The sequence below is a fragment of the Zalophus californianus genome, chromosome 7, assembly GCF_009762305.2.
Source record: "Zalophus californianus isolate mZalCal1 chromosome 7, mZalCal1.pri.v2, whole genome shotgun sequence".
Classification (NCBI taxonomy): Eukaryota; Metazoa; Chordata; class Mammalia; order Carnivora; family Otariidae; genus Zalophus; species Zalophus californianus.
In genome coordinates, this window is record NC_045601.1 from 90,702,420 (window position 1) to 90,729,936 (window position 27,517).

A 27,517-nucleotide genomic window follows, 5' to 3' on the forward strand; every position below is an offset into this window, starting at 1 on the left:
ATGCATCTAGTTGTATCTAAATACATCCATGTTTAGAATTTCAGTTGACAAATTGAACAAATTTCTGGTTATTAACAATTTGCCATGCTACAATTATTTAAAGCTTTGACTTTATATGTTTATATTAATGGAGCTATTAAGTTTCTTGTTTAAAAGATGTGTTTTTGCAGACCTGGGTTTTCTGGACCTCTATGTGAACTTGAAACAAATGAGTGTTCTTCTAGACCTTGCAAAAATAATGGAATCTGTGTGGATCTAACAAACAGGTTAGAGGCTATATTTTACTTAATTAATTATTTTATATATGATATTTAAATAACAAAATGAACATATATGTACCCATATTCAACTTAAGCAGAACATTCCCTATATCCTTGTGCTTATCCCCAAGTACTCCTCTACTTTTCCACACAACTGTATTGAATGTCCCAAATTTTTTGTTGTTGTTGAACCAAGGTTTTATTTTATGTTTTATTTATTTATTTATTTAAATTTCAGTCAGCATAATGTAATATTAGTTTCAGGTGTATGATATAGTGATTCAACACTTCCATACAACACCTGATGCTCATCACAAGTGCACTCCTTAATCCCTGTCACCTATTTGACCCATCCCCTTGCCTTTAATATATAGTATTAACTATTTGTATGCCTGCCTCAAAAAAATACTTAGTTTGCATTTAATATAACTGAAATATTGTGAGTAGTCTTCAGAAACAATTCATTATGTTGAACATGACATTTCTGCATTAATGCATGTATCTGTTGCTCATTTTTAACTGTTGTACAATATTCCATTTAAATATGTGTCAACATTTATTTATCAGTCTTCTGATCATAGATATATGGATTATTTGACTCTTCTTTCTTAGAGATAATAATACTATTAAGGTTTTCAAATATTTCTCTAAATACACAAATACTAATGTTACCTTAGATTTCATACCTAGAAATGGAATAGTTGGATCATTGGGTAGATGTTTTCACATGTATTATATCATTTTTTTATTTCATTTGAAAATTGAATATTCACACTCTTAATGAAAGTGAATAAGTGTCCCTATTTGCATTCTTAGATATTCCATTTGGGCTTATCTGCTGTGTGTAAAATTATATATCCTTGTTTTTCTGTTTTTATTTTTCTGTATTCCCATCATAACTTGTGAGTTTAAGCACTTCTTCATCCATTTTAAGATATTTAATTTTTCTTTTCTAGAAATGCCTATTTATGGTATCTTCCCATTTATGTTTTCTTCTTATTGATTTGTAAGAATCTTTATATATTTTTATTATTACTGCTTTCATTAATCATATTTACTGAAAATATCTTCTATTGAATCTGGCTTGACATTTTACCTTCTCTCTGATAAGTTTTGAGTGCTAAACTTTAATTTTAATGTAACCAAATTAATCAATTTGCTTATGGCTTGCCTTTTTTATCTTGTTTAAAACATTTACTCTACTTAAGGAAGAGCCAATTGCTATTCTTATCAAACTTTTCCAAAAATAGAAGAGAAAGGAAAACTTCCAAATGCATTCTATGAGGCCAGCATTACCCTGATAACAAAACCAGATAAAGACAACACAAAAAAGGAAAACTACAGGTCAGTGTCTCTAATGAACATAGTTACAAAAATCCTCACCAGCAATACATTAAAATTAGCAGCTCAATCCAGTAATATTTTAAAAAGAAACATTCACCATAATCAAGTAGGATTTATTCCAGGGATTCAAGAGTGGTTCAGTATTTTTTAAGACGAAGGTTGCTTATATTTCCTTTTAAAATATTTAAAGTTTCCCCCTTCATATTTAAATCAATTTATTTGGAAGTTGTGCGCATGTGCACACGCGGACGTGTGTGTGTGTGTGTGTGTGTGTGTGTGTGTGTGTTATAAGATAGGAATTTTAAGTTAATTTTTGCATATAATTAATCAATTGTGCCTGCTATATGTATTGAGTAACTTTGTTACTTACTGGCTTGGCCTGATCTGCAATGCCTTCTTGGTTGCAGAACAAATCTCTACACGAATATGTCTATTTCTTTGCCTCTATTCTGTTTCCTTAGTTCAATTAACCGTCCATGTGCCAGTGCCATAAATCTTAATTAGTTACCTTTGAAATATTTCAATACTGGTAAGGCAAGAAATCTCATATTCAGGGACTGTGGAGGAAAACCAAACAAAACAACAGAAGATGGATTTATGATCCATCTACCAGACCTAAATAATTGTGCACTCCTACTGGTGGAACAGTGGTATTTCAAAGATAAGCATAAGTTCAGGGTCGTTATCTAAAAACTTCTAAAAGGCCTGAATATCATTCTTTCATCAGTGAGCAGTGATAGTGGTAATGGCCTCAGAACCCTCTGAGAAAGGCTTCAAGAAGATACATGGAACCCCTGTGACTATATGTCAGGATCCTGCTGCAAAAAGACCTACTATCCTTCAGTTGAGGCACTGAGTCCATGACATAGCATAAGTCTGAAATTGTGTAAGAGGCTAGGAATCCCTACAAAGGCAAATTGAATAGTGTGTCTGTCCTGCAGACCTATATTCTTAATTCTATATATGTGAATAGCACCATAGCAGATTGCCCATGTATTTTATTTCTAGAAACTCATCACTGATTAGCCACTGTCAAGGATGTCTGAACTAATCCCACCAATCACCTTCTGTTTCTCTGAATTATTTGCTCATTTTTTAATCTGATAGTCAAGCATATACAACTGTTTTTATCCATTCTTGGATCCCATTATTCTAATTTATATCAGGGAGCCCAATTTTACTGTAGTATCTCACATTATCTCCAGCCTATAAAGGACAATCACCCCAGAGGTTATCAAGACACTAGTGCCCCCCCTCACAAACCCTGTTCTTGATCTTGGTGAATGGACTGTCCTCCTGGGTGAATGGAATTTCTTCCTAGAAGATAGGAATATCCTCCTGTATTCTCTTGGGATAGAAATTAAGGGGTAACTGAACAGCTTACTCATGATAGATCCATTCCAACATTTCCATGACAATAAACCTATGAATAGTTCCTTCTAATATATACCAAGAATACTCTGGAACTTCTACTTCACCAATCTAAGCTGGAATTAAGTCCTGTTTTTTATTAACCAATTTAACACCATACCCAGATGCTAATATTAGCACATTGAATCTTCTCTCTCCATCCATGTCAATAAGTTTAACTCATTTAAGTTTTATATTTATTCTCCTTTGGTCTACCTTAGGGTCAATCTCACACAGGCTCCCCAACTTTGTGACAATACAGATTGGTGGGGTTATGCAGCTCTTCTAGGGTATAGGCTAGCTCTTCCCAGTTAAGTGTTTCCATCTCTCATCAGCAAAGTTGGAATCTAACCCTTTTTATGGGCTGGAACCAATAAGAAATGGTTGGGGAGTTGGCCAGGGAAAACTGGTAACATTTTATAAGTCAGCTCCTTCAGCATATTTAGAGGAAGGCTTGTGCGCAAAGAAGCACAGATTCCAAAGAAACAGGAAAGGTTTAGCCTCTATCAGTAATGGAGATTAAAGTGAATTTCAGAGATTTAAGTCCCTTTGCCATATCTATCCTTTGTCTGCAGGGATGTGAACTCCTTCAAAGTTAGTATACAGGCTACACTGGTTTGCTGTTGTTGCTCAGCAGAAACTGAAAACTCAGTGGTTAAAATAGTTATTTATTAATATTTTTACATCTGTGGTTTACTGGTATTTGGCTCTAATATAGGCTGGATTCATCTAAGTTTCTCTGGGACATAGCTGAGCAGGGAGAAGTGTTTCACAGTCTATTAAGTCAGCTGAAATAGTTGTGCTCCAAGTGTCTCTCATTTTTATTGGACTAGCATGTTCTCACATGCTCACATGTGAGAAGTTCAAGAGAACAAACAAAAAACAGGTAAACTCTCTTAAGTCCTAGGCTCTGAAATAGTGCCCTTCATCTTTTACCTATAGATCACTGTGCAAAAAAATAACTGTAACCATGCCTGAAAGGGTGGGGTAAACACTCTTCCCATGATGAGGCTGTGGCTAGGAAGAAGAGTGGTAAAGAATTAAGATAAAAAATGCTATCAACCAAACAGAAGGTAGGATTAGTAACTGGAAAATAAGCTCACAGAAAACATGCAGATTGAAGCATGGGGCATTAACTGCCTGGCATTCCTAATTTGCCCTACATAGGACTTAGGAGATAGCTCTGAGTCAGAGACTAGAATGAAATGAATAGTAGAATCAAAATGATTTTACAAATGTAAATGAAGGTATTTAACACAAGTTAATTATATGGCTTCTAAAAACCAGTTTTCCAAGTTCTGTATGAGATCTCAAAGAGTTAGAGGAGGAAGTCAGCCAAAATGCCCTCTGCGTAAAAGAGAACTCTCATGGTACATTCATGAAAACAAGAACTATGAGTTCATTTTCAGAGAGATGAATTGATTATAAAGTTGATGTTGACTCTTCAATCTAGCTGATGACATCAAAGTGTTTCTCAAACTGAGATTATCCTAAAAAGCTTGATGGAAAGTAACCAAATACTAATGGTGAACAATCTGGCAACCAACAGGAAGAGTTTTTGTAAATATTTATCCTCAAGCTCGGCTCATGTAGAGGAAAAACAATACAGTACACTGAACCGTGACTGAACCAGCCTCTTCCTGTTAAGAAATAGATGTTGGAGGTTTCTGGATTGACTTTTGACCACTTGATTAGTGTTGAATCCACCTGGTGCCATCATCTTTTTCCAGAGGCCCTCCCTAGAAACTAGAAATGTAAGAAAGGAAATGGAGGTGACTATTCAGAGACATCCTTTGAAGATGATTATATGATAAACAGGAAATATTTGGACCCCCAAGGTGATTTCCCTCTGAATAGAAAAGAAATGGCAGCTACTTTGGAATTTGGCAGATTCCTGCAAAACTTACAATATGATCCAAAAATCACAGTACTTGGTATTTACACAAATGAGTTAAAACTTACATCCGATCAAAAACTAACACCCAGATGTTTATAGAAGCTTTATTCATAATTGCCAACACTTGGAAGCAACCAAGATGACCATTAGTAAGTGAATGGAAAAATAAGTTGTGGTATGTTCAGGCAATGGAAAATTATTCAGCACTAAAAAAAAAAAAAAAAAAGAGAGCTATCAGGCCATGAAGACATGTGGAGGAATCATAGATTCACATTACTAAATAAAAGAAACCAATCTATAAAAGCTTATATAGAGTATGATTCTAACTATATAACAATTTGGAAAAGGCAAAACATTGGGGACAATAAAGAGATTGTGGTTTCCAGGAATTAGAGAACAAGGAGGGAAAAATAGGTGGATTTGCTCAAAGGATATTTAAGGCAGTGAAGCTATTATGTATGATATTATAACGATGGACACATGCCATTATACATTTGTCAAAACCCATAGAATGTACAACACTAAGAGTGAACCCTAACATAAACTATGGACTTTGAATAATAATGGTATGTCAGTGTAGGTTCATCAATTGTAATACAATGTTACACTGGTGGGGAATGTTGATATTGGGGGAAGTTTTGAATATAAGAGGGCAGGGACTGTATGGGAACTTTGTACTTTTGCTTAATTTTGCTGTGAACTTCAAATTAACCTAAAAAATAAAGTTATTTAAAAAATACCATGAACATAGCAGCCTTTTCTCTTTTAAATCTGTACTTGGGCAGAGCCTCACAAGCTTCCTGTGGTTTGTGTTTGAGGCAATACACTGTTAGTGATAATGGAGTAGAAGCCTACAGTAAACAGAACTAAGTGTTGGCAAAATCAGTTTAAACTTAAGAGGGCATAACAAGGGGTGCCTGGGTGGTTCAGTCGTTAAGTGTCTGCCTTCGGCTCAGGTCGTGATCTCAGGGTCCTGGGATTCAGACCCATATCAGGCTCTCTGCTCAGTGGGGAGTCTGCTTCTCTCTCTGCCTCTGCTGCTCCCCCTGCTTGTGCTCTCTGTCTCTCTCTCTCTCTGCCAAATAAATAGATAAAATCTTTAAAAAAAATAAAAAAGAGGACAAAACAAAACATAGGCAAAGAACATGAAGAACCAATTTAAGAGGAAGAAAAATAAATGATTAGTAAACAAATAATTAGGAAACCTGAAATAAAATGAGATATTTTACGTCTTTCTAAGGTGAATCTCATCTGCTGCTCATGGGACGATGAAAAGCTATTTGGGGGAAATTATCATAAATCTCATGTGTATACCCTAGAGAAAATCTTGAATGTAAGTACAAGGAGATATGTACAAGTTAATACATTTGTGGTATGTTTACAATGGTGAAAATTTAGAAAAAATCTAAATAAATAAACAAAAATATGATATAATAAACATAATACATAAACTATTATGCATTATGAATAAAGCAATAGAAATATATTTGAGTGTTTATTGAAATACATGATTGAATGGAAAAGAAAGTATCAGAATAATATATATAACATATTATTTAGTAAAATATTATGTAAGAAGCTGCCAAACCATTTTCTAAATTGGCTGCTTTTTTTACATTTTTGCAAAATGCTTTGACCATTTTGCATTCCCACCACCAGTGAACAAGAGCTCCTGCTGGGGTGCCTGGTGGCTCAGAAGGTCAAGCATCTGCCTTGGGCTCAGTTGTGGTCCCAGGGTCCTAGGATCAGGCTCCCTGCTCAGTGGCGAGTCTGCTTCTCTTTCTCCCTCTACTTCTCCCCACGGCTTGTGCTCTCTCTCTCTCAAAAAAAATAAAATCTTAAAAAAAAAAAATTTAAAAAAAGAGCTCCTGTTGCTTCACATTCTTATGAGCATTTGGTATTGTCAGTGTTCTGGATTTGGACTATTCTAAAAGGTGTGTGGTGGTATCTCATTGTTTTGATTTGCATTTACCTCAAGGTATATGATATGGAACATCTTTTCATATGCTTATTTGACATCAGTAGGTCTTCTTTGGTGAAGTATCTGTTGAGATCATGGGCCCATTTTTAAAATTGGATTGTTTGTTTCCTTACTGTTGAATTTTTAGTATTTCTATATTTTGGATAATAATCCTTTGTCTTTTGCAAATATCTTCTTCCAGTCTGTGGCTTTTCCTTGTCATTCTCTGACATCATTTTTCACAGAACAGAAATTTTAATTTGAATTAAGCCCATCTTTATCAATTCTTTCTTTTGTGGATCATACCCTGGTGTCATATCTAAAAACAACCGCACCCAACATCATCAAGATTTTCTCCTTTCTTCGAAGAGTTCTTATAATTTTTCATTTTTCATTGAGTATTTTATCCATTTTGAGTTACAAGCAGTTTAAGGTGTGTGTCTAGATTTTTTTAAATTTTCAATGTGGCTGTCCAGTTTTCCAAAACCATATGTTGAAAAAACATTTCTCCATTGAATTGCCTTTGCCTCTTTGTCAAAGATCAGTTGACAGTATTTATGTGGGTATATTTCTGAGCTCCCTATTCTGTTCCATTGATCTCTTTGTTTATTGTTTTGATAATACCACACTATGTTGATTACTGTAGGTTTATAATAAGTCTTAAAGTCAGGCAGTGTCAGTCCTTCAACTTTGTTCTCCAACATTGAATTCTGAATCTTTTGCTTCTCCCTATAATCTTTAGGATTGTTTTATTAATATCCACAGAATAAGTTGCTAGGATTTTGATTGGGATTTCATTGAATCTAGAGATTATGTTGGGCAGAACTGACATCTTGACAGTATAGTCCCTCTATCCATGAACATGTAGTATCTCTACATTTAATTTTTCTTTGATTTCATTCACCAGTTTTGTACTTTTCTCATATGAATTGTGTACATATATTATTAAATTTGTACATAATTATTTCATTTTGGAGACATTAATATAATATTTAATGAAATTTTAAAACATATTTTGAAGAATGCACATCAATCTAAGAATAGGGATTTCCTCACAGTAGAAAGGGATGAAAAATGAATCTCGATGTATACAAAGGGTTTTCAAATGTATACATTTATACATTTTCCTTAAAATTATTCAGCAACATGGAAAAACATTGAGATGTGTTAAATATGGATGATGGGTATATGGGTGTTGATTATTGTATTCTCAGAAAATTACTCTGTTTAAATTGTTACAATAAAATCCACTTTCAATGCATTAAAATCTTTCAAAGACAAAAAAATAATAGCTGAAAAATAAGTAATCATATTTTCATATCCGTCTTCCACGAATATATTTTTGATATAAAGTACTTTTTTAGTGTGTTTTTAGCATATTGATATTAACTTACCATTAAAAATCTTTGAAATAATCTAACAATTCATTTAAAACCAATTGTATGTTCAGTACAAATTAAACTATAGACACACGAGAAAAATATTAAAAATAGTAATTATTATATAATGTATTTATTATTACGTCTATGTTTTTAATCTGTTCCATTCTCTACTTTGGTTATTGAAACTGGGGGCTGCAATAATTAATACTTAATCCTAATGACAGTATTTACAGATGAATTCCTTGAGATATGACAGCATACGGATGACAGGCCCAGTTCAATTACAAACCATTGCGAAACTGGACACTAGAATTGACATTTTCTGACATTTGATAGCATATGTTATCCAATAGAACTAATGTCTTTTTAAGTCACAGTTATCAGTTTACTTAGATCACTGACAATAATATTGAACTATGAAAAATTTACAGCTAAGGAAAGAATTTACCAGAACAATTACAATAACAGTGTCTGGTTCATTCAAAGAATATAGAAGAAAAATTTCCAAATGGCTGATGTGATTATCACACACAAATCATTATCAACAAGAATATTGTGACCAATTGGTGTGTGATGTTCATGAGTTTAGCAGTTCTTTACCATTACAGAGTTGAAAATGACTCGTTAGAGACAAAAATCTGTACATTCTTCTGTAAATTGTTTGCCCAGAAACCAGTTATTAATCCAAATGATTTATATTCTAGTGAACACTTTTCCATAACTCCATTGTTTCCACACCCATGTGTAGTAAAATTATAATAATGACATATAAAGACTATTTTAAAGATAATCACTCTGTGGAGCAAATATATTGGGTAGAAAAAAGTTGGTTTACTTTTTCTTCTTCCTTTTGCTTGAGATACACAGAATATATAGCACCTTAAAGTACACCATCTTAAAGATGTATGAACATATCATGTTCAATATTCTCTTAGATTAATATTAAATTTGGTAGTTTTTCCATGTGCAAATTTTACAAGTATTGTATTTACTTTTCATTATGTATGTTTGTATACTTAAATATGCTTTTATCCATTAAAAATTATAAAAGAACAGATGGTGAGTTTTACATATCTTAAAACTGATTAAATTTTTTAAATATTATCTAAAGGGTTTATTGAACTTTCACTTTTTTATAAAATTTTAGTGTGAGAATCCTTACCCATTTCACTAATAAAAATAGATTTTTCACTTTTTGATTAAGAAATGCCATTAATATAAAGAACTATGGTTCAGGATTGCAGTATAGAATTACAAGAAAGAGGTAGAAATTACTTTAAAATGTATTATAAATTATCTCAAAATTTGAATAGCTGTAACATAGGCTAACATGTTCTAATCATAAAGTTTCTCCTGCAGCAGTTTGTTGTTTTATTTTTGTGTTTTGGACTCTAGGTTTTTATAAAATGATCTTTTGGAAGAAATACATATGAAATCTTAATACTGTAAGTGCATTTTAAAATTAAAACTCTCATAAAAGATTAAATTAAATTAAAACTCTCATTAAAGATTTATATATTGGATCTTATAATATGATTTAATCAATATAATGGTATATTTTACAGTAACTCAGCTTCCTAGAAGCTTAAAAACAATTTCTCTACTAATTAACTTCTTTCTCATCTGAAATAAGATAAGAAGAAGATAAAAGAATAATTTTAAGAATAATGTAAAGCAGGGCCTCATTTTGGAGCTACAAGTCCCTGTGATTATCCTGCATTTTTCCCTCACCTTTCATTACGGCAATATCACTTTATGTAAAACAAAGTTACTCTTCTTTACCTCTACTTTTTTTTTCAGTGTACTGTATTTTCTTTAGAAGTCACCTGTTAAAATGCATTTTGGTTTTAGAAAAGTATCTTGAAAACCTATCTGGAAAATTTTAGGTCACTATCAAATTAAAGGAAATTTGAACAAAAAAGGTTCAATACCTTGACAAACTATTTATCCACTAAAACTTTCGAAATAGAGCTTTGAATTTAAATTATAAATTTCCATTTTATCAAAATATATTACAGGGGTGCCTGGGTAGCTCAGTCTTTAAGCGTCTGCCTTCGGCTCAGGTCAAGATCCCAGGGTGCTGGGATCGAGCCCCGCATCGGGCTCCCTGCTCAGCGGAGAGCCTGCTTCTCCCTCTCCCACTCTCCCTGCTTGTGTTCCCTCTCTCGTGTCTTTCTCTGTCAAATAAATAAATAAAATCTTTAAAAATATATATACATATATATCAAATTTCATGGTCTTAATTGTTGCTTCAAAACAAGATATTTTTAATATATGCATATTTGTGTTTTAAAAGTTGTTAAAATAGGGTTTCATCAAGAGAAAAAATGTTTTAGAGACTTTTAACATACAAATCAATATTACTGTAAGATTAACTGAGTCACTTAAGACATTAATAAAAATCAAGGTTCACTTTTACTTTTTCCCCATAACCTAGGTAGACCTGGTCTGCCTAATGTAGGGATGGGGCCCTCAGCAGCTAATATTGGAAGGGAAAATACACCAAAGCTGAAGGGATTGTCTTAGCTGGAGGCCAGTAGGAGGAGGAATCTGGTGAGGTTCCTTTCAGACATGCCTTATGCACTTTGATTTTTTAATGGTTTGAAGGGCCAGGGTAGGTACAGAGAGAACAAGTTGAGAATGTGCTGTCCTTGCCTCCCTCTCCTATTTGAGAAGAAGAGGAGCTGTGGGGAACAGGGGCAGGGAAGAGAGAAAAGGAGGTGGGGGGAAGGAAGGGAGAGTACATATATATTTTAAGTCTCCTGGAAAAGACTAGACACAGACATTCAAGGTTTTTGTAAATACAGAAAACAAAATCTGGGTGGCAAAAGGCAAGGGATATGGATATTCCCTGGTTTTCAAACAGAAAGAAAGAGGGGAAAGACACACACACACGTGCGCGCGCACACACACACACACACACACACACACAGAGAATTCTGTAAATTTAATGAATAAATTTCTGTTTATAAAAGATTGAGAAAAATCAATGATTATTATTATAATTTATCATTGAGAGGAAAGATGTCCCAAAATAATGTCTAATATTCAACCTTACAGAGTAAAGAATAGATTTTGTAATTTCTGGAAGTATGATAGCACTGTCCTAAGGACATGTAACAGATGTGTAAATTGAGATCAGAGTCATTATCTGTTATATTGTGTAGTAATGTAATCTATTAGTATGAAAAAATATTTCTTGCATACAACTTTTAGTGCTACAACTGAAAACACTGTCCAACTCCTACCCTGTGGTCCCTCGGAATCATCACTGATTCACTGGGAATACACAGCAGCAATCAATGAGAGTATCATTAACAAACATATCTTGATTTTAGTGAGGCATTTAAAAGATTCAATACAGTATCTGGACTATATTGGAAGATTCTAGTGAGAGAGTGGAGATGGAGAAAATTTTTGCTATTTGAACACAAATTCAAGAATCAGTGATTGGATCACCCTAAAAAGTGATTTTGGTCAAGATCCTAGTCACATGGAAGGCTCTTGAGAAATACAGTTCTCTTTTACACCAGCGTGACATTGCACGTGGAATTTTAATGCCTTCTGTCCAACTGATACAAAAATTATTGACTAACCAGTAAAACCTTTCCTGTCACCTTCTCTAGCATTCAGCTCTGTTTCTGTAGGACTTCACACCTTTCTCAATTGGCATATATTTACTGTAATGTTTACATATGAATGTCCCTAACTTCTTTATGAGAATTTTAAAAATAAGCCGAAGCCTTATTTACACTTGGATCTGGGTATAGGACTAACATCTGACATTCAATCAGTTAATATGTGGTACATGAGTAAAAGAGGAGCATGGGCATGTTAGATTTCTGGTGGTTATGTTTTTATAATTACAATTATGTTGAAACTAAAGTTAATTAGAAAGAATTCCCTCAAAAAAATCAGAATAAATATCTGTTTCAAAAGCATTACAAGAAAACCTGGTAAAGCAGTTTTATTTAGACTTCTACAAAAGGAGAAAGGAAAAAGTACTATTTAGAATTTGTTTTTCTAGGTGCATTTTCTCTCAATTTAATTTTATCTATGGAAATTAGTTTTATGTTTTCATAATATTTTTCTATGAATGCAAAAACAAAGATTAAATGATTGCTTTCTCTTCTTAACATTATTTATTGGCCTGTCATTGATTATTTGGTTGTTATTTTACTCATGTTATTTTTTATTTTACATATATATAACTAAAACTACTCACAATTCCATCTCAGGAGAATTGGTCTTCTATCTTCTGGAAAATAGATACAGACTGACTAGATGCTGAGATAAAAACATGTCCAGCACAATATCGAGAAATAGACTAAAAATAAATTCAGGGTCATTCTGCCACACATAGTTATATAGATTGTTGCTATAGCATAGACTATAAAGGAAAGAATCAAGGGCCCTTTGAGACAGGATCTGAATCAATAAAAAGAAATCCACATAGGAGCAAGAAACATTTCCAAGCTAAAGTCCAGAGGACATATCTGAACTCAGTAACTCAGATTCATCAGAGGTTGATGTTTAAGATAAAGAGGGGAGAGTTGGATATTGAAAGGAAGTTCAGTTGAAATTTCTGGAGACCATTCTCAAAGGCGAGGCTCTTGGGAGTCACTTCCTCGATTAAGTGCATGATACTTTGAACCTGACATCAAATCATTGAATTACATCCAATTTCTCCAACATCTGTCCATATAATTAAGCAGTAATAAGATTGTTTTTGCTAAAATGATCTTTTTAACTTAACCAGAAGGGATTTCATATCAGAAACATCATTCAATCCATGGACACGGTAATCTTCAATTTTTAACATAGGAGAGGGTTAAAGATTTATATTTATATTATAATAAAATATACAGTACAGAATTAAGCTCAATAGTACGTATCAAAATTCTATTAATTATTTATTCAAATACATTCATTTAAAAAATTCTCACAAAAAGAACATTTAAGGGGAAAAATATCTAGAAGGTCGTTAAAGAAGTCATTGAGAGGACATGACCTCGTGTTGATCTGCAAACTGGATCCTGGCAGTTAGGAGGCACCTCACTCTCTCCCTTGTCCTTGGGAATGCATGTTCTGTCCACTATTTCCAATTAGGGACCACTTCAGTGAGAAAGTCTTTTTCTTTTTTTTTTAAGATTTTATTTTTTATTTGAGAGAGAGAGAATAAGAGATAGCACGAGAGGAAGAGGGTCAGAGGGAGAAGCACACTCCCCGCTGAGCGGGGAGCCCAATGTGGGACTCGATCCCAGGACTCCAGAATCATGACCTGAGCCGAAGGCAGTCGCTTAACCAACTGAGCCACCCAGGCGCCCTCAGTGAGAACGTCTTAAGAGAGTAATGCGTTATTGACGTCATCAGGACTGTACACATGACAACCTCATTAATGCCTTTATGTAAACTTTTAAGATTTGGGGAGTGGTGTGAAGATCTGCTTGTCTTGCGGGTGCCCAACACAAGCCTAGAATGCAAGTTCCTTTGCTTATTAAAGCTGTCCCCCACCAATTTGGAGTGGCTTGCCTCTTTCTTCTGGCTCTCCTTGCCTTGCATCGGTGGGGACGAATTTCAAATTTCACTTGGGGAACTTTCGAGGCTGTGAACCAACAAAGGTGAATTATATTTTCTCCAAGGGAAAAAAAAAAATGAAGCGAAAATATTGCCATTTATCTAAATTAAGTTAAAAGGCTAAAATTTAATATGTACATATGAATTATGTATATAATGAAATGCTTTTTGCTAACACGTGATTTCTCATTTTCCTACTTTTCTCTGGATTTCTGTGTAATTGTGAATCAGGGTACCATGGACCTTTGTGTGAGTTGGATGTGAGTGAATGTGAGTGAATGTGAAATCTCACCTTGTCTAGATGGAGAAGATTGTGTCAGCAAAACTGGTGGATACAGCTGCCTCTGTGCTCCTGGTTATACAGGTAAACCTCTGCCTGCTCTGTCTGTAGCATCGTACTGCTATCTGTGAATGAATGGCAATCTTATATTTACTCTCCAGAACCTGAAATAACCTGGTACGTGAGGTGGGACAGGCCGTACAGGAGACTCTTTGTTTTTTGTAAAAAGAAAAAAAAAAATTAATAAAAACAAAAATGATGCTTTTTAATCTATTATTTGCTAACAGCTAAGAAATATATGAGTTATATTTCAAGGTATTTCATACTTTTATGCTTTTTGAATTGAAGTGTATCTGAATTATGCTTATATTGTTGTAATATAGAGAAGTATCAGTGTATGAATAATCTAAGAGAAATAATACCGTCATATCAATTACATAAATGTCATTACAAATATAATAAGATTAGCTCTTTTAAATATACTTACATGCCAGAAATCAGGGAGGCATTGTGAATTTAAAGTTCTAGCAGAAAAATGTAATTTGGAGTTCGCTGTCTCAATATCTATTCCACAACACAAATGTTAAAAGGCAAAAATCACCAAGAAGCTATGGAAAGGAAAATTCATTAGCCCTCTAAACTTCTGCTGAGAAACTGCATTTATGAAATACAAAAAGCTTTATTACCTTGTATACCGATATTAATTATGTGAGTACAGCAAAAATGTATTGAAATCTCAAGTTTCATTTTATTAATGTCTGAATTTTACACCACTGTGATCTCTTGGGTTCCTTTCCTGAGGGAAACTAGTTTAAGTGTATCTAATATTATATTCTATACTTGCAGGAGTAAAAAACACTAGAAAAATAGAAAGAAGATTGGAAAGCAAAACTGATAAAAAAAATTAGAAGTATTTCCTTCAGATAAGTGATCAGAAGGCAAGGAAAAGTTAATTGACTTGAACAAAAAATATGCAGGTGTCTTTCCTGAGGAATCCTGACGGATGGCATCAGAGAAGGTTACCTTGGTAACAATGGTCTCATGCACAAAAGTCTCTGCTTAAATTTTAAAAAAATTAAACCCTTATCTACAGATTTTATTACATAAGAGGCAGTACGTTTTGGCAATAAAACAGTATCCTTTCTAAATGTCATGTTGCCCATCGTATTCCAAATTCTTGGAAGTTTTGTTCGGGACCATAGATGCAACCTCACAATGCCATTCACCATGCTGTTGTTTTCTGCTGCTTATTGCTTACCAACACTGTTAAAATAGGAAATGACACACTGAGCTCAGTATGAATGAGAAACACATTTTGTAAAATTATTTGATGTAACACATTGTTCTGCTATTTTAAATCCATTGTAAAATTTGAAGGATTAACATGTTCTTTTTTTAAATTTATTTTCACCACCTCTCTATTTTTATTGAAAGCTAATGTGCTTGGTGGTGTTTCAAACTTTAAGATCGATTTGCCAATTATACACCCCTGTGGAAAAGTTGAGTACACAGTTGACTGTCTGATGTGGTCTGGAACGGAAATGTAAATTTGGGGAGTTATCAGATATACAACTATAAAACTGGATAGGATCACAAAGAAGTGAATGTAGATAGAACAGGGAAAATGACCAAGGTCTGACCCAGGGACACTGCAATATTTAGGGGTCCGTGAGAGGAAGAAGAACCTATAAAGGAAATTGAAGCGAGCAGTCAGTGATAGAGGAAGAAAAACAAGGACAGATGGATTGCAGAAAGCCATGTAAATTCTTTCAAGTAGAGACAATAACCAACAGTGTCAAATGTATTATTAGGTCAAATAAAATAAGGACTAAGTTCTGACCATCGCAGAAGCAATGCAAACGTCATTAATGACATGGTCAAAGAAGCAGTTTGGCTGGAGGGGAGGGTGCATAAGTCTGTTCGAGGTGGATTTAAGAGATAATGTGAGAAAATTATATTGCTGAGAGTGAATATGCACAATTTAGTAAAGGAAGGTTTTTATTTGTTTAAGAAGGAAACAAGAAATGATGCTTGAGGAGGGAGAGATTTACAATAAAAGGCTTTTTCTCACTTACATGCTTACTAAGTGACTCTGACTCCTGTTTGAAGAATAGATTGCAGAGTTTCAGTAGCAGCAGAGAGAGAAATTCGGAGGCTTTGGAATTACAGTTGACCCTTGAACAACATGAGGGTTAGGGGCGCCGACCCCCTTGCAGTAGAAAATCCACGTATAATTTTTGACTCTCCCAAAATGTTACTAATAGCCCACTGTTGACCAGAAGCCTTACCAATAACAGAAACAGTTGATTAACACACATTTTGTATATTGTAGGTATTACGTACTGTATTTTTATGGTAAAGTAAGCTAGAGAAAAGAAAATGTTATTAAGAAAATCATAAAGAAGAGAAAATAAATTTACAATACTGTATTTATTTTTTTAAAATCCGTGCATTTCAAAACCATGTTGTTCAAGGATCAGCTGTAGTTTTAAGTGATAGATTAGATCAGGATTGCAAAGTAGAGATGGTGAGACATGTCTATATGTAGCATATCATACATGCTCAATATATATTCATGAATAGAAGAATATTAATATTATATAAATATTAAGGTGTATAACTCATCATCGATTAAGCAAACTATGTTCCCTTTCCGTCTCTGATGAAAAAATCTTTAACTCCCTCTCATTGATTCATTGGATTCTGAAACATTTTTTACTTACTTTTACTTTGGGAATTCAAGCTGTTCTGGAATGATACTCTCATAAACATACATTCACAAAGCATATATTATGAAATTGATTAATGGAAAGCCCACTTAGGATTCCATGGGCTTCCTTTCAGTCACTACATCTGAATTGGTTTGGCCTATTTTCCAAGGAAAAATGTGTATTTTGAGCTCAGCAAATTATGCTTGGTTTTTGGTTAATTAGTGTAGGTTTCTCATATTAAAAAGAATGAGCTTTCTTCTTAATTTCACGATTTATTGGAAAGCTACCAATACCCACCTCACTTGCCATTGTAAAAGTGGGTCTCTCACCTGGTTAGATGGTCTAGTATGAGCCTTCAGGTGAATTTACTAGGTGGTAATTGGGGTAGCCAAGGTGTCTTTGTAGATACAGTCAATTCTGAGATGATTTATCTGTCATTTCAGGCTGGGTGTATCAGAGACTGGCAACTTCCTGGATGGGTTGGAGGATTGAATTCTCATACTTCTACTAGGAAGCTATGACCATAAACATAATTCACTCATACTCACTCTCTCCCTAATATGGATATATCTGGGAGACATTATAACATGATAGACAGCAAATGATATTAATTGCCATGGAGAAAAATTGTGTAGGAAAATAATTATAGGGGACTGGAATAAGGTTAGGAGTTGTAGAGTGAAACTTAAACAGCAGTCAGGGAAGGCCATGGAAAAACTGATTTGGTTTGAGATTGACATGCCATTTGGTATACACATACTTATGTGTATAGATAAAGTGGTAGATTGAGAGAGACAGATGAAGAAACAAACTTACACTTAATAACCTATAAAGATGAGAATATTTCCCTAATAACAGATTTTTATATTTTTATATACCTGGACCATTAAAGGAAGAGGTTAAACCAATGAAGAAGCTTTGATATTTCCAGAGGATATTAGAATCTTGATAGTGTATATATAAAAATATATTTTAAAAAAATCATCATCACATCACAAATCAAGTAGAGAAACATCTAAGAATTTTCGTTGTGGTTGGAAGTCTAGCAGCAGTCTGCTAACTAGGAAAAAAAGCAGACATTGTGTACAAAGACTGTCTAAGTTTAAGATTTTGAGAATTTGCGTATTCATCAAAATGCTTTCATTTCCACACTTATGTGTAATGTAGGCCCTGTACTTAGACATGATTTCACTTAAAGCAGGCTGCGGAGTGGGGGGATAATATTTTAGGGCAAATATAGAAAATATAACTAACCTGCATGCAGAAGCAACTTCTTTCAATATTCTTAGATATTTCTTCTGGTTTTTACTTTCATATTTCTTTTTTTTTAAGATTTATTTATTTATCTATCTATCTATCTATCTATCTATCTATCTATCTATCTATTTATTTATTTATTTATTTATTTATTTATTTATTTATTTATTTATTTTAGAGAAAGCCCATGAGCAAGGTGGAGCAGCAGAGGGAGAGGGAGAGAGAGAAATCTCAAGCAGACTCTGTGCCGAGCATGGAACCTGACTTGGGACTTGATTTTACAACCTCAAGATCATGACCTGAGCCAAAAACAAGAGTTAGATGCTTAACCAACTGCTCCACCCAGGAACCACTTGCTTTCATATTTTTAAATAGCATGCTTATACTGCTATTACTTGATTTTTTTTCAATTTTTCACATTATCTAAATAAATTTTCCTGTAGAAAATATTTAGCTGTGTTATCACCTTTTCTATTCAACAACTTATACACAGTTTTCCCACTACTTCCTCCCAAAATGATTACATCAAAAAATTTGTAGGAAAATGTCACTGTTAGTATTATTATAACCGTATCAGTTTTCCTTTTTTATTTTCATTTTATTTTTGCTCATTTTGGTAGACACATGTTTTTCCAATATTTTATTATATTGTTAAAGAACATTTTGCTCTGATTTTTAATTTCCAAAAACTCATTCTTGTCTAATATTTTTAGGGCATCCTTTAAGTTTTATTGATAAGAAGTTTTTTCTTTTTTCTCTATAATAATATTCATAGGATTTTCAATTATTTTAGCCTTTGCATTATCTTAATTTCCAAATTTGATTTTTTCCTCTGTGTATATTTTCTTTTTTTTATGTATCTCTTTATTTAGAGAGGGGTGTGTGTGTGTGTGTGTGTGTGTGTGTGTGTGTGTGTGTGTGTGTGTGTTTAGTATCAGATACTCCCTGATTATCAGTTAATATCTAAGAGAGAACCAGTAAAATGCTAATCGAAAACTCTGAGTGAATGAAAAGTCCTCGACTGATGATTTTTGTACTGTGTGTGAGTGAGCACAAATTCCATCTATTTTATTGGAGAAATCTGAAATGTCATTACTGATGGGCCTTTTCCCTTTCACTGGTTTTCCTAGAAAGAAATGGAGGTGAGAGAGGGATCATCATCAGGGAAAGATGTTTGACAAGATTTTGATAAACCAGAACCTTAGGGCCAGTTAGTTCTGTTGGTTAGAAACAGCCAACACATTTTTAGGGGAACAATATGTAAAATTCAACTGTTTTTTCTAATTGCTTTAATTATTACTTCAAACCTCTAGTGAAAGTGTACTATAAAGTGATTGTGTGTTAGTGGAACTTTGGGGAAATAAACAGACCAACATGGTCTCTAGCACAAGGCAAAGTAGTACAAAAAAAGGACAGAAGTCATAGGAGGAAAGAAGCAAAGTGGTGGATAAGAGGTTGGCATAGCTCACCTGAAGAAGTAGAAGGAAACACCCAGTTTTTCAAGAATTCTTGTTGATTACCACTTCCAGACCACCATTTTTGCCTCTTCCCCACCCAAATCCTTATCTCCCCCTGTGCCAGCCTAAATACTGTGGCTCACAATTATAATCACTGCTTGATTTGCTTCCATTATCCTACCCCTCTCCCATTCCATAATACTCACCTTAAAAAAACTCCACTCTGATATTAATTTCAACTTTCCATATATTTTTCTCTTACATGGATTGTGTAGGCCAGGGGAAAAAACACATGCACACACACACACACACACACACACACACACACACTTGATATTCTTACCTTGACTTCTTGAGTATAGACCTTAAGGAAGCCCTTGGTGCTGCATGGCAATGTGACTTCTCTCTAATCAGTTCAATTTCCCAATATCCTAGCCTATTATTTCTAGCTCTTCCTTCTCTTTTTAAATCCCCATAAGTCCCTCTTCTACTTAAATCTCAACTTCTAACTTTGTCTCATATTCCTGAGAAAATAAAAGTGATCAGAAAAGAATTTCTTTATCTTTTCCCTAACAACTGCCATTCTATGTGAATTTGCACTCATATACTGTGTTTTTTCCATTTTTCTCTCTTCCGATCCATGGTTAACCCTTCCACTGGTAATTTGATTCCATCCTTTATCACTTATTATTAAAGGATATTCATCCTGGAATTATTTTCTGTAATATAAATTCTTCCCTCCATACTATGTCACTACTACCAGCATGTACATATTAGTATTTACCTCTTTCTCATCTCATTTTTAATTTTTCTCCTTTACACGTCTGTCAAACTAGCTCTATTTTCTCTCTTTAAAACAGTATTATCAAAATCCATTGTCTATATTGAGTGTCCATTTCCTCACTGCTCATTCTTTTTCAAACTTTTTTCCAAATCATGTTTTTAATCCCAAGACTAAAATTAAACTCTTCTTGTGGGAGGTCGCCAGTTAGCCCCACCCTGCCAAATTCAAAGGCAATTTGTTTTTCCTCATCCTAGTTACATTATCAGTAGTATTTTACCCATCCTTCTACTTAAACACGTTCTAATCTTGGGCTCCAAGTTTCCACAATCACTAATGTCTTGTTTCCTTTGGTGGATCCTTCAAATGTTCAGAACTTCATTTTTGCTCTCCTTTCTCTAGATATATTTATTAAGTGATTTCATCTGGGTTTTTGTTTGTTTAAATACCATACATATATTGAAAATTACCTAATTTGTTTCATGAGTTCTGGCTTCTCCCCTGAACCCCCAACTCATATACTCAAACATTTCCACTTAGAAGTCCATATGACATCTGATTTCCCAGTTCTAAGGATTTATCTCAACCCTGCTCTACCACCAGTGTTTTCCTTCTCAGTGAATGGCACCATTGTTCACCAGTTTCTTGGGCCAAAATCATGGAGTTATTTTTGACTATTTATACTTTACCCTAAAATCTGTCAGCAGTACCATCGGCTGCATCTTCAAAATATATCTTAATTCAACCATTTCTTACAATCTGCATTACAATCACTTTCATCCAAGCCATCATCATTTCTTGCCTTGACTATAATATCTTAACTAGTTTTTGTCTTTCACTGTTGTTGCATTAAAACATATTAAAATATATCCCTCATCCAGCACCCAGAGTGATCATTTAAAAATACAAAAAAGATCATTTCACTCTCAACCTCCAAATACTCCAGTGCTTCCCATGATGCTTTGGATGTAATATATACTCCTCACTTTGCCCTACTAGATCCTATATCAGCCTGGTCCCTGGCTACCTCTCTGATTTCATTTCCTGCTATATTCTCCCTTACTCTCCCAGTTGACTTACTGTTCTATCTGGGTATGAATCATGTCCCTCGGACATGAGCATAGTTTTCTCCTTTATTTCATCAGGTCTCAAACGTGAGTTCCTCTTAGAGACCTTTCTACATTACATAAAAGTAATACTGTTTTCCTCTATCTGCCTTCCTTTGTTCCTCCATAGCAATTACCACTGTCTAATCATTATACCACTTAATTATTAATTTATCTCTTCCTGCTAGAATTGAATCTTTCAGTGGCAGGATATTTTCTGTCTTTTGTTCACTGTGGTATCTCAGTGCCTAGAACATTAAAATCATTCAAATACATTATCTATCTATGATATATATATATATATTATATATATTAAAACATTATACACTTAAAGTAATTTGATTTAATTGTATTTGATTTTAACTTTTTTATGTGTTATGCATAAAACTGCTTAGTGATTATAGAGTTTTAAGTGTTTTCTCTTTTCATTTACTTTCCATAATGCCATTAAAATAAACTTTTTTTTAAAATAGGAAATAAAATTCTCACTTTTATAATGTTGACTTATTGATACTGTGGCAAACCATTCAGAGAAGTTTTTACTGCTATATGCTGAAAAAGAAAGCTCTGCATAACCAGCTCATTCTGAATTAAAAGCATATATATATGTGAATCCATACCACCATAACACCAATTCTAAATTCAAGGGCAGTATAATTTGATTTAATATTACAAAGTAAAATAGTTATATGCAATAAATCCAAAAGTGACCTAAAATGTAAAATTTAGACCTTTTCTTTTACTCATTAACTCACAATAAATCTTTCTAAAAGGAAACCAATGGCAAATTAAGCCAAGTGACCTTATCATTGGTAATTCTTTATGTAATATATAACAATCTTGAGGCAATTAATATTTCATATTCTACAAAATAAGATGCTAAAAGTAATGGTTGAGATGATATACTGCCTAATAAAAGTGTATCAATTATCAGATATTTATAGGTCATTATCCACTTATAATTAGTTTTCTAGGGCAATGCTATTTATATGTCATAAATGTGTCCATTTGATATTTTACAGAGAAATTGGGCCTAGAGAAATTTTATAGATATATTATTAAAATATATTTTATATACTATCTTTAAAAAATACTTTATTATGCAAGCAAATGATTAATCAGAATGATGCTCAAGGCCATTGAGTACCCAAAATAATAATAATAGGACAATTCAAAATGTTAGGCACCGGTGGTTTTGTTTCTTAATATTTTCCTTCTTCCCAGGTTCTAATAGGTATGAGTACCCAAAGACTTTGACCGGAACTCTATGTCCAGAAGCATACATCCTCAGTCAATCAGTTCTCCTTCTATCTTCAAGATAAGGGTTTGACTTCCTAAACCACTGCTTTCTACCATTCAGTTATTATGCACCTTGGTAAATGTGATCCACAGGCTGAATCTATTTCTGTTTGGGTAGTAGGATTTATAAAGATAAGATTTTAAAATTAGGACAAGTCATGGTCCTCTTAATTTTTCCTTTTTATGAAAATTTAGAAGACCGGGAAACACTGAGCATATTTTTTTTCATTTTGGAAACAACGGGCTGGCTCTGAGGAGTGGCTACTTCCTTGCAATGGGGCGCATACTCTCCATTTTACTTGAGTTGTCAGCTGCACTTATTTATGCTGCTTACTTGACCACTGAATGCATTTGAGTTTGCCACCACCAGAATTTCAGAGGACCATAAAGAAAAGATTCCCCATTCTCAAAACCTCCACTCTCTTTATTTGCTGTCCTTGTCCAGAATTCTGTCTATTCCTCGATGAAAACTTTTACATTCACCTTCTAGCAGATTCCAGCCATTTTATTGGCAAATAAATCATCCTTTGTCTCTCAAACTCTTGTTTGTCATCACTTGACTTGCTTATCCTTTAGAGGTGTAATGGAAAGACACTTTGTACCTTTAAACATTTGGGATTTAAATTTCCTAGAAAATTTCTATTCAGGAAAATGCTTACACTCACAAAAACTCACCTACCCCAAAGAGGAGTAAAATAAAGCCAAGATATATTTGTAACATTTGTACAGTATTTGAAATGGCGATTAGGTTTTTGACATTGTACTGATGTTTGCTTTAAAGGTGAATCTTGGCTCTGAGAATGTGAAGGTAGTTACATCTTTATTTAGTCAACTCACAAGAGTTCTTTTACTTTTTTGCCCTCTCTAAGGAGGAAAAATAATGTTTCTCTCCCTAAGATATTCTTTTAATTTGTCTAAGGAGTTATATGAATATAATATTAATCTCAGGTCTAAAAGAAAACATGTGTTGATTCTGATCACTTAGAAACATTTAACTTCAGTTCCATGATGCCCATCTTATCTTTACAAAGGATAAATTAAGTAGACATGTAGATGTTCTCTACCCCATTACCAAAAGGGGGATTTTTTTGCATGTATGAAGCATTCTGGAAAGAGATCGGGGAAAAAAATCTCATCAAACCATGCATTAGAGTCTCTACAGGAACATGTTTAGAATTAGGAACACTACATTTATTTGTCCAATTAAAACAAAAATAACTTCTCAATTCCATTTCCCTGGATCTACTAAGCCTATTCAACCTACTAAACCTGTTCAACCCTCCTGACCCAACATATATCAGTTCAAATATGGAACTGAGCTAAAGGTGACACAGACTCCAGAGTAATCACAGTAGTTTGTGTCTAAAAGCACCTGAAACTCCTCTGACCAAAAAGCCATTGATCAGTCAGGATGGGTCTTTTGAGACAAAAATCTTGCTGTGCTTGTTTATTTTTCTTCAGTAATTTGAGATATATTAAACATGAGTCCCCACTATCCTAAGAAGCACCCTATATCTTTTCCAATAGTTATTTTTAGAAGATAGTATCCTGGAATATTAAAAAAATTCACTCACATCAATTCCTCTTCCTCATCATTTTTATTTTCTGCTTGAATAGATATAGGATAAAGGCATGAGTTTCTGGTTTTATATTGTTTTCTTGCATTATACTTATATAAATAAATATATTATTATATTTACATATGTAATTAGAACATGTTATATTAATATTTTATATTTATTTACTTATAAAGTATGTAACTATATTGTCAAACATGCACCTGTTAGGTATAGGATGTTTCTGTCACTCAAGGGAGTTTCACAATTCCCTACAATTCTCCACAGTTTCCCTCAATTCTCCTCTCCTGGATTACTGAATCTCTCTTAGACTACTGAAGTGATGTTCTCAGTCAGTTTCCTTGCTTCCGTTCTTGGCCTTTTGCAATAATTTTTTTATAGAATGGCCCTATGTAAAAATCAGATCTTATAACTCCCTGTGTAAAATACTTCAATGGACTTTTTGTTTGTTTGTTGGATAAGATCAAAACTCCTTAACCTAGCTCTCAAGTCCTTATACTATCTGTCCTACCATTATTCCCTTTTTCTCTAACATATTATCTGATGTATTGTGAGGTCAATAGTAGCCTAATGCTATGCCACAATCATCACATTATTCACCTCGCTTCATCTTATCATGCAGACATTTTGTCATCTCACATCATCACAAAAAGGGTAAGTACAGTACAATAAGATATTTTAAGAGAGAGGGAATGAGACCATATTCACATAACTTTTATTATACTATATTGTTATAGCTGTCCGATTTATTATTAGTTATATTTCTTACTTTAAACTTTATCATAGTTAATATGTATGTATAAGAGAAAACATATAGAGAGAGTTCAGTACTAGCCAGGGTTTCAGGCATCTACTGGGGGTCTTGGAATATACCTACCAAGAATAAGGGGAGACTACTATAGTAACATCAAAAAACTTAAAGTGATTTTTAAAAATTTATTTATTTCAAGAGAGCACGAGTGGGGGAAGAGGCAAAGGGAGAGAGAGAAAGAGACAGTCTCAAGCAGACTCTCTGCTGAGCACAGAGCCCTGACACAGGCTCAAACCCACAACCCTGAGATCATGACCTGAGCTGAAATCAAGAGTTGGACGCTTAACCGACTAAACCTCTTACAGTGATTTTTTTTTAATACTTAAAAATGTGATTCAACTAAGATAAAAATGATAATATTTACACATTTTAAAACAGGCAATCTTTCAAAGTTTTTGAAATATTCAATTTATCTTTATATACAATATGGGTATTAGAATTATATGTGGTATTAGAGCTTCTTCTGAAATGTACACAAGGATATTAATTAATCACAGGATTTTATTAAATAAATGAAATCAGAATTAATGATGCTTTTAGTAAAGCTTGTCTAATGATGACAATTGTCTAATGAAAGTTCATTGTGTGACAAATGTTAATTGGAGATAAAAGACCAGGAAAGGTACACAAATAATTACAAACCACTTACTCTGAATGCATGTTTTCAAAAGTAGGATTTAATTTTATCTGCTTTCCTAATAGGAAATTTCTGGAAACTCCAAAGAAGTTTAAGTGTCATTATTACAACAAATTCAGAGATGAAACCAGCTCGGCTTCACTAAGTGAATGTTGGACTACATACTATAATAATGCAAATGACATCTAAGAAACAGCTCCTGCCTTCAAAGATAACAAAACCGTGCCAAGCAAACAAGCCTTTATAGAGAACTCTACAGAACATAAATAAGAGAAGGGAGGGAAAGCCTCCAGATTTTGTTGACAATGTGTATCTGTTGTTCAGAAGGCTGAGCAGACTTTTGATCTACATGTCCTGAGCTGACTTGACCGCTAGGTTGAAAAAAGCAGGAGGAAAGGGACTGAGACTTTGTGAGTTCCTACTGTGGGCCAAAACCCTTGTCATATGCTATTTCAGTAATCTGTGTTAGGCATTATTTCAGCTTATAGTTGAGAAGACAGGCCAAATTTAGATGAGTTGTCTGAGGTCTAAAGGCTCATAGAAGATTTGGGACTGTTATCTGTGGCATTTTCTTTTTCTTTTCTTTTTTTTTTTAAGATTTTTATTTATTTGACAGAGAGAGAGAGAGAGAGAGTAAGCACAAGGAGGAGAGTGGCAGGCAGGGGAAAAGCAGGCTCCCTGCTGAGCAAGGAGCCTGATGTAGGACGGGATCCCAGGACCCTGGGATCATGATCTGAGCTGAAGGCAACCGCTTAACTGACTGAACCACCTAGGCGCCCCTAGGTGTGGCATTTTCTAAACCATATAACTCAATCTGCAGAAAGTTAAGGTAAAAACAAACCAAAAAAAAAAAGTCTGTCATCTTAATTATAAGTTCCTAAGAAATCAGTCATTTAAAGCTGAAAATAAAACATGACATATGGTCTCTTTGATATTTCTATGCCTCCAATTAAATATCTGGCTTTGATCGACATTTGTTGAATGATAGCTATATTCTGAATTGAATTTTTCATAGTAAATTCTTCTCCTTTTCCAAACTTTATCTCCTTTTGTAACTTCCGTCTGAATCCTCTACCAAGAAAGTAAACTCACCTATGTATTCCATCATATATAAACTTCTGGAACTTGAAGATGATAGACTAATTATTTCAATATTAATTAACCATTTTCAAATCATTTTTCTGTTTTACAGATTTTAATGTTATGCATCTGTTGATTTTGTTGAAATAGGAAAGTTAACATTCTCAGTACAGCCACTTTAAAATATTTATTGTATAATAGAATTTGTCATTGAAAAAAAATCACAATTTTAATCTTTAAAGATATATTTTATACAAAGATGATATCTTATTATAAAGTAAAATTATAAATATGATCTAATAGCATGACTCAATGAGAAAAATCTAGTATCAGAGAAATATAAGTAAAAATGGCAAACACAGCTTGAGAAGCATGGGAATTATACCTAACCATGAACCTTTTGAGCATATTTAACATTCCTTCAGTTAAGGAAGGAAAATTCTATTGCTTTAAATATTTTAAAGGTTACTGAATAAATAATAAACCATAGAGAAACATGGCCTATATTGGTATGTTAAAGGGAAATAAAAAACTGATGAGCTATTCACTTTCATATCTCTACTTTATAAAGTGACTCTCAAACAATTCTGGTGGGTGAAACAGATTCCCAGGTCTAAGAGAGACAATCCCAATTTCTTATTCCCCTAGGATACAGTTAATTAACAAGAAAATAATTGTGTCCCCCAAAAGA

At 33.7% G+C, this 27,517-nt stretch overlaps 1 protein-coding gene across 1 annotated transcript in view; it reads left to right on the plus strand.

The window, feature by feature from the left end:
* The window catches only part of EYS (eyes shut homolog), a 1,577,782-nt gene that overhangs the window by 532,602 nt on the left and 1,017,663 nt on the right, over positions 1–27,517 (plus strand). Inside the window, 3 exon segments of the mRNA XM_027604057.2 lie at positions 159–265; positions 14,038–14,090; positions 14,092–14,194. Coding sequence (XP_027459858.2) covers positions 159–265; positions 14,038–14,090; positions 14,092–14,194 — 263 coding nt within the window.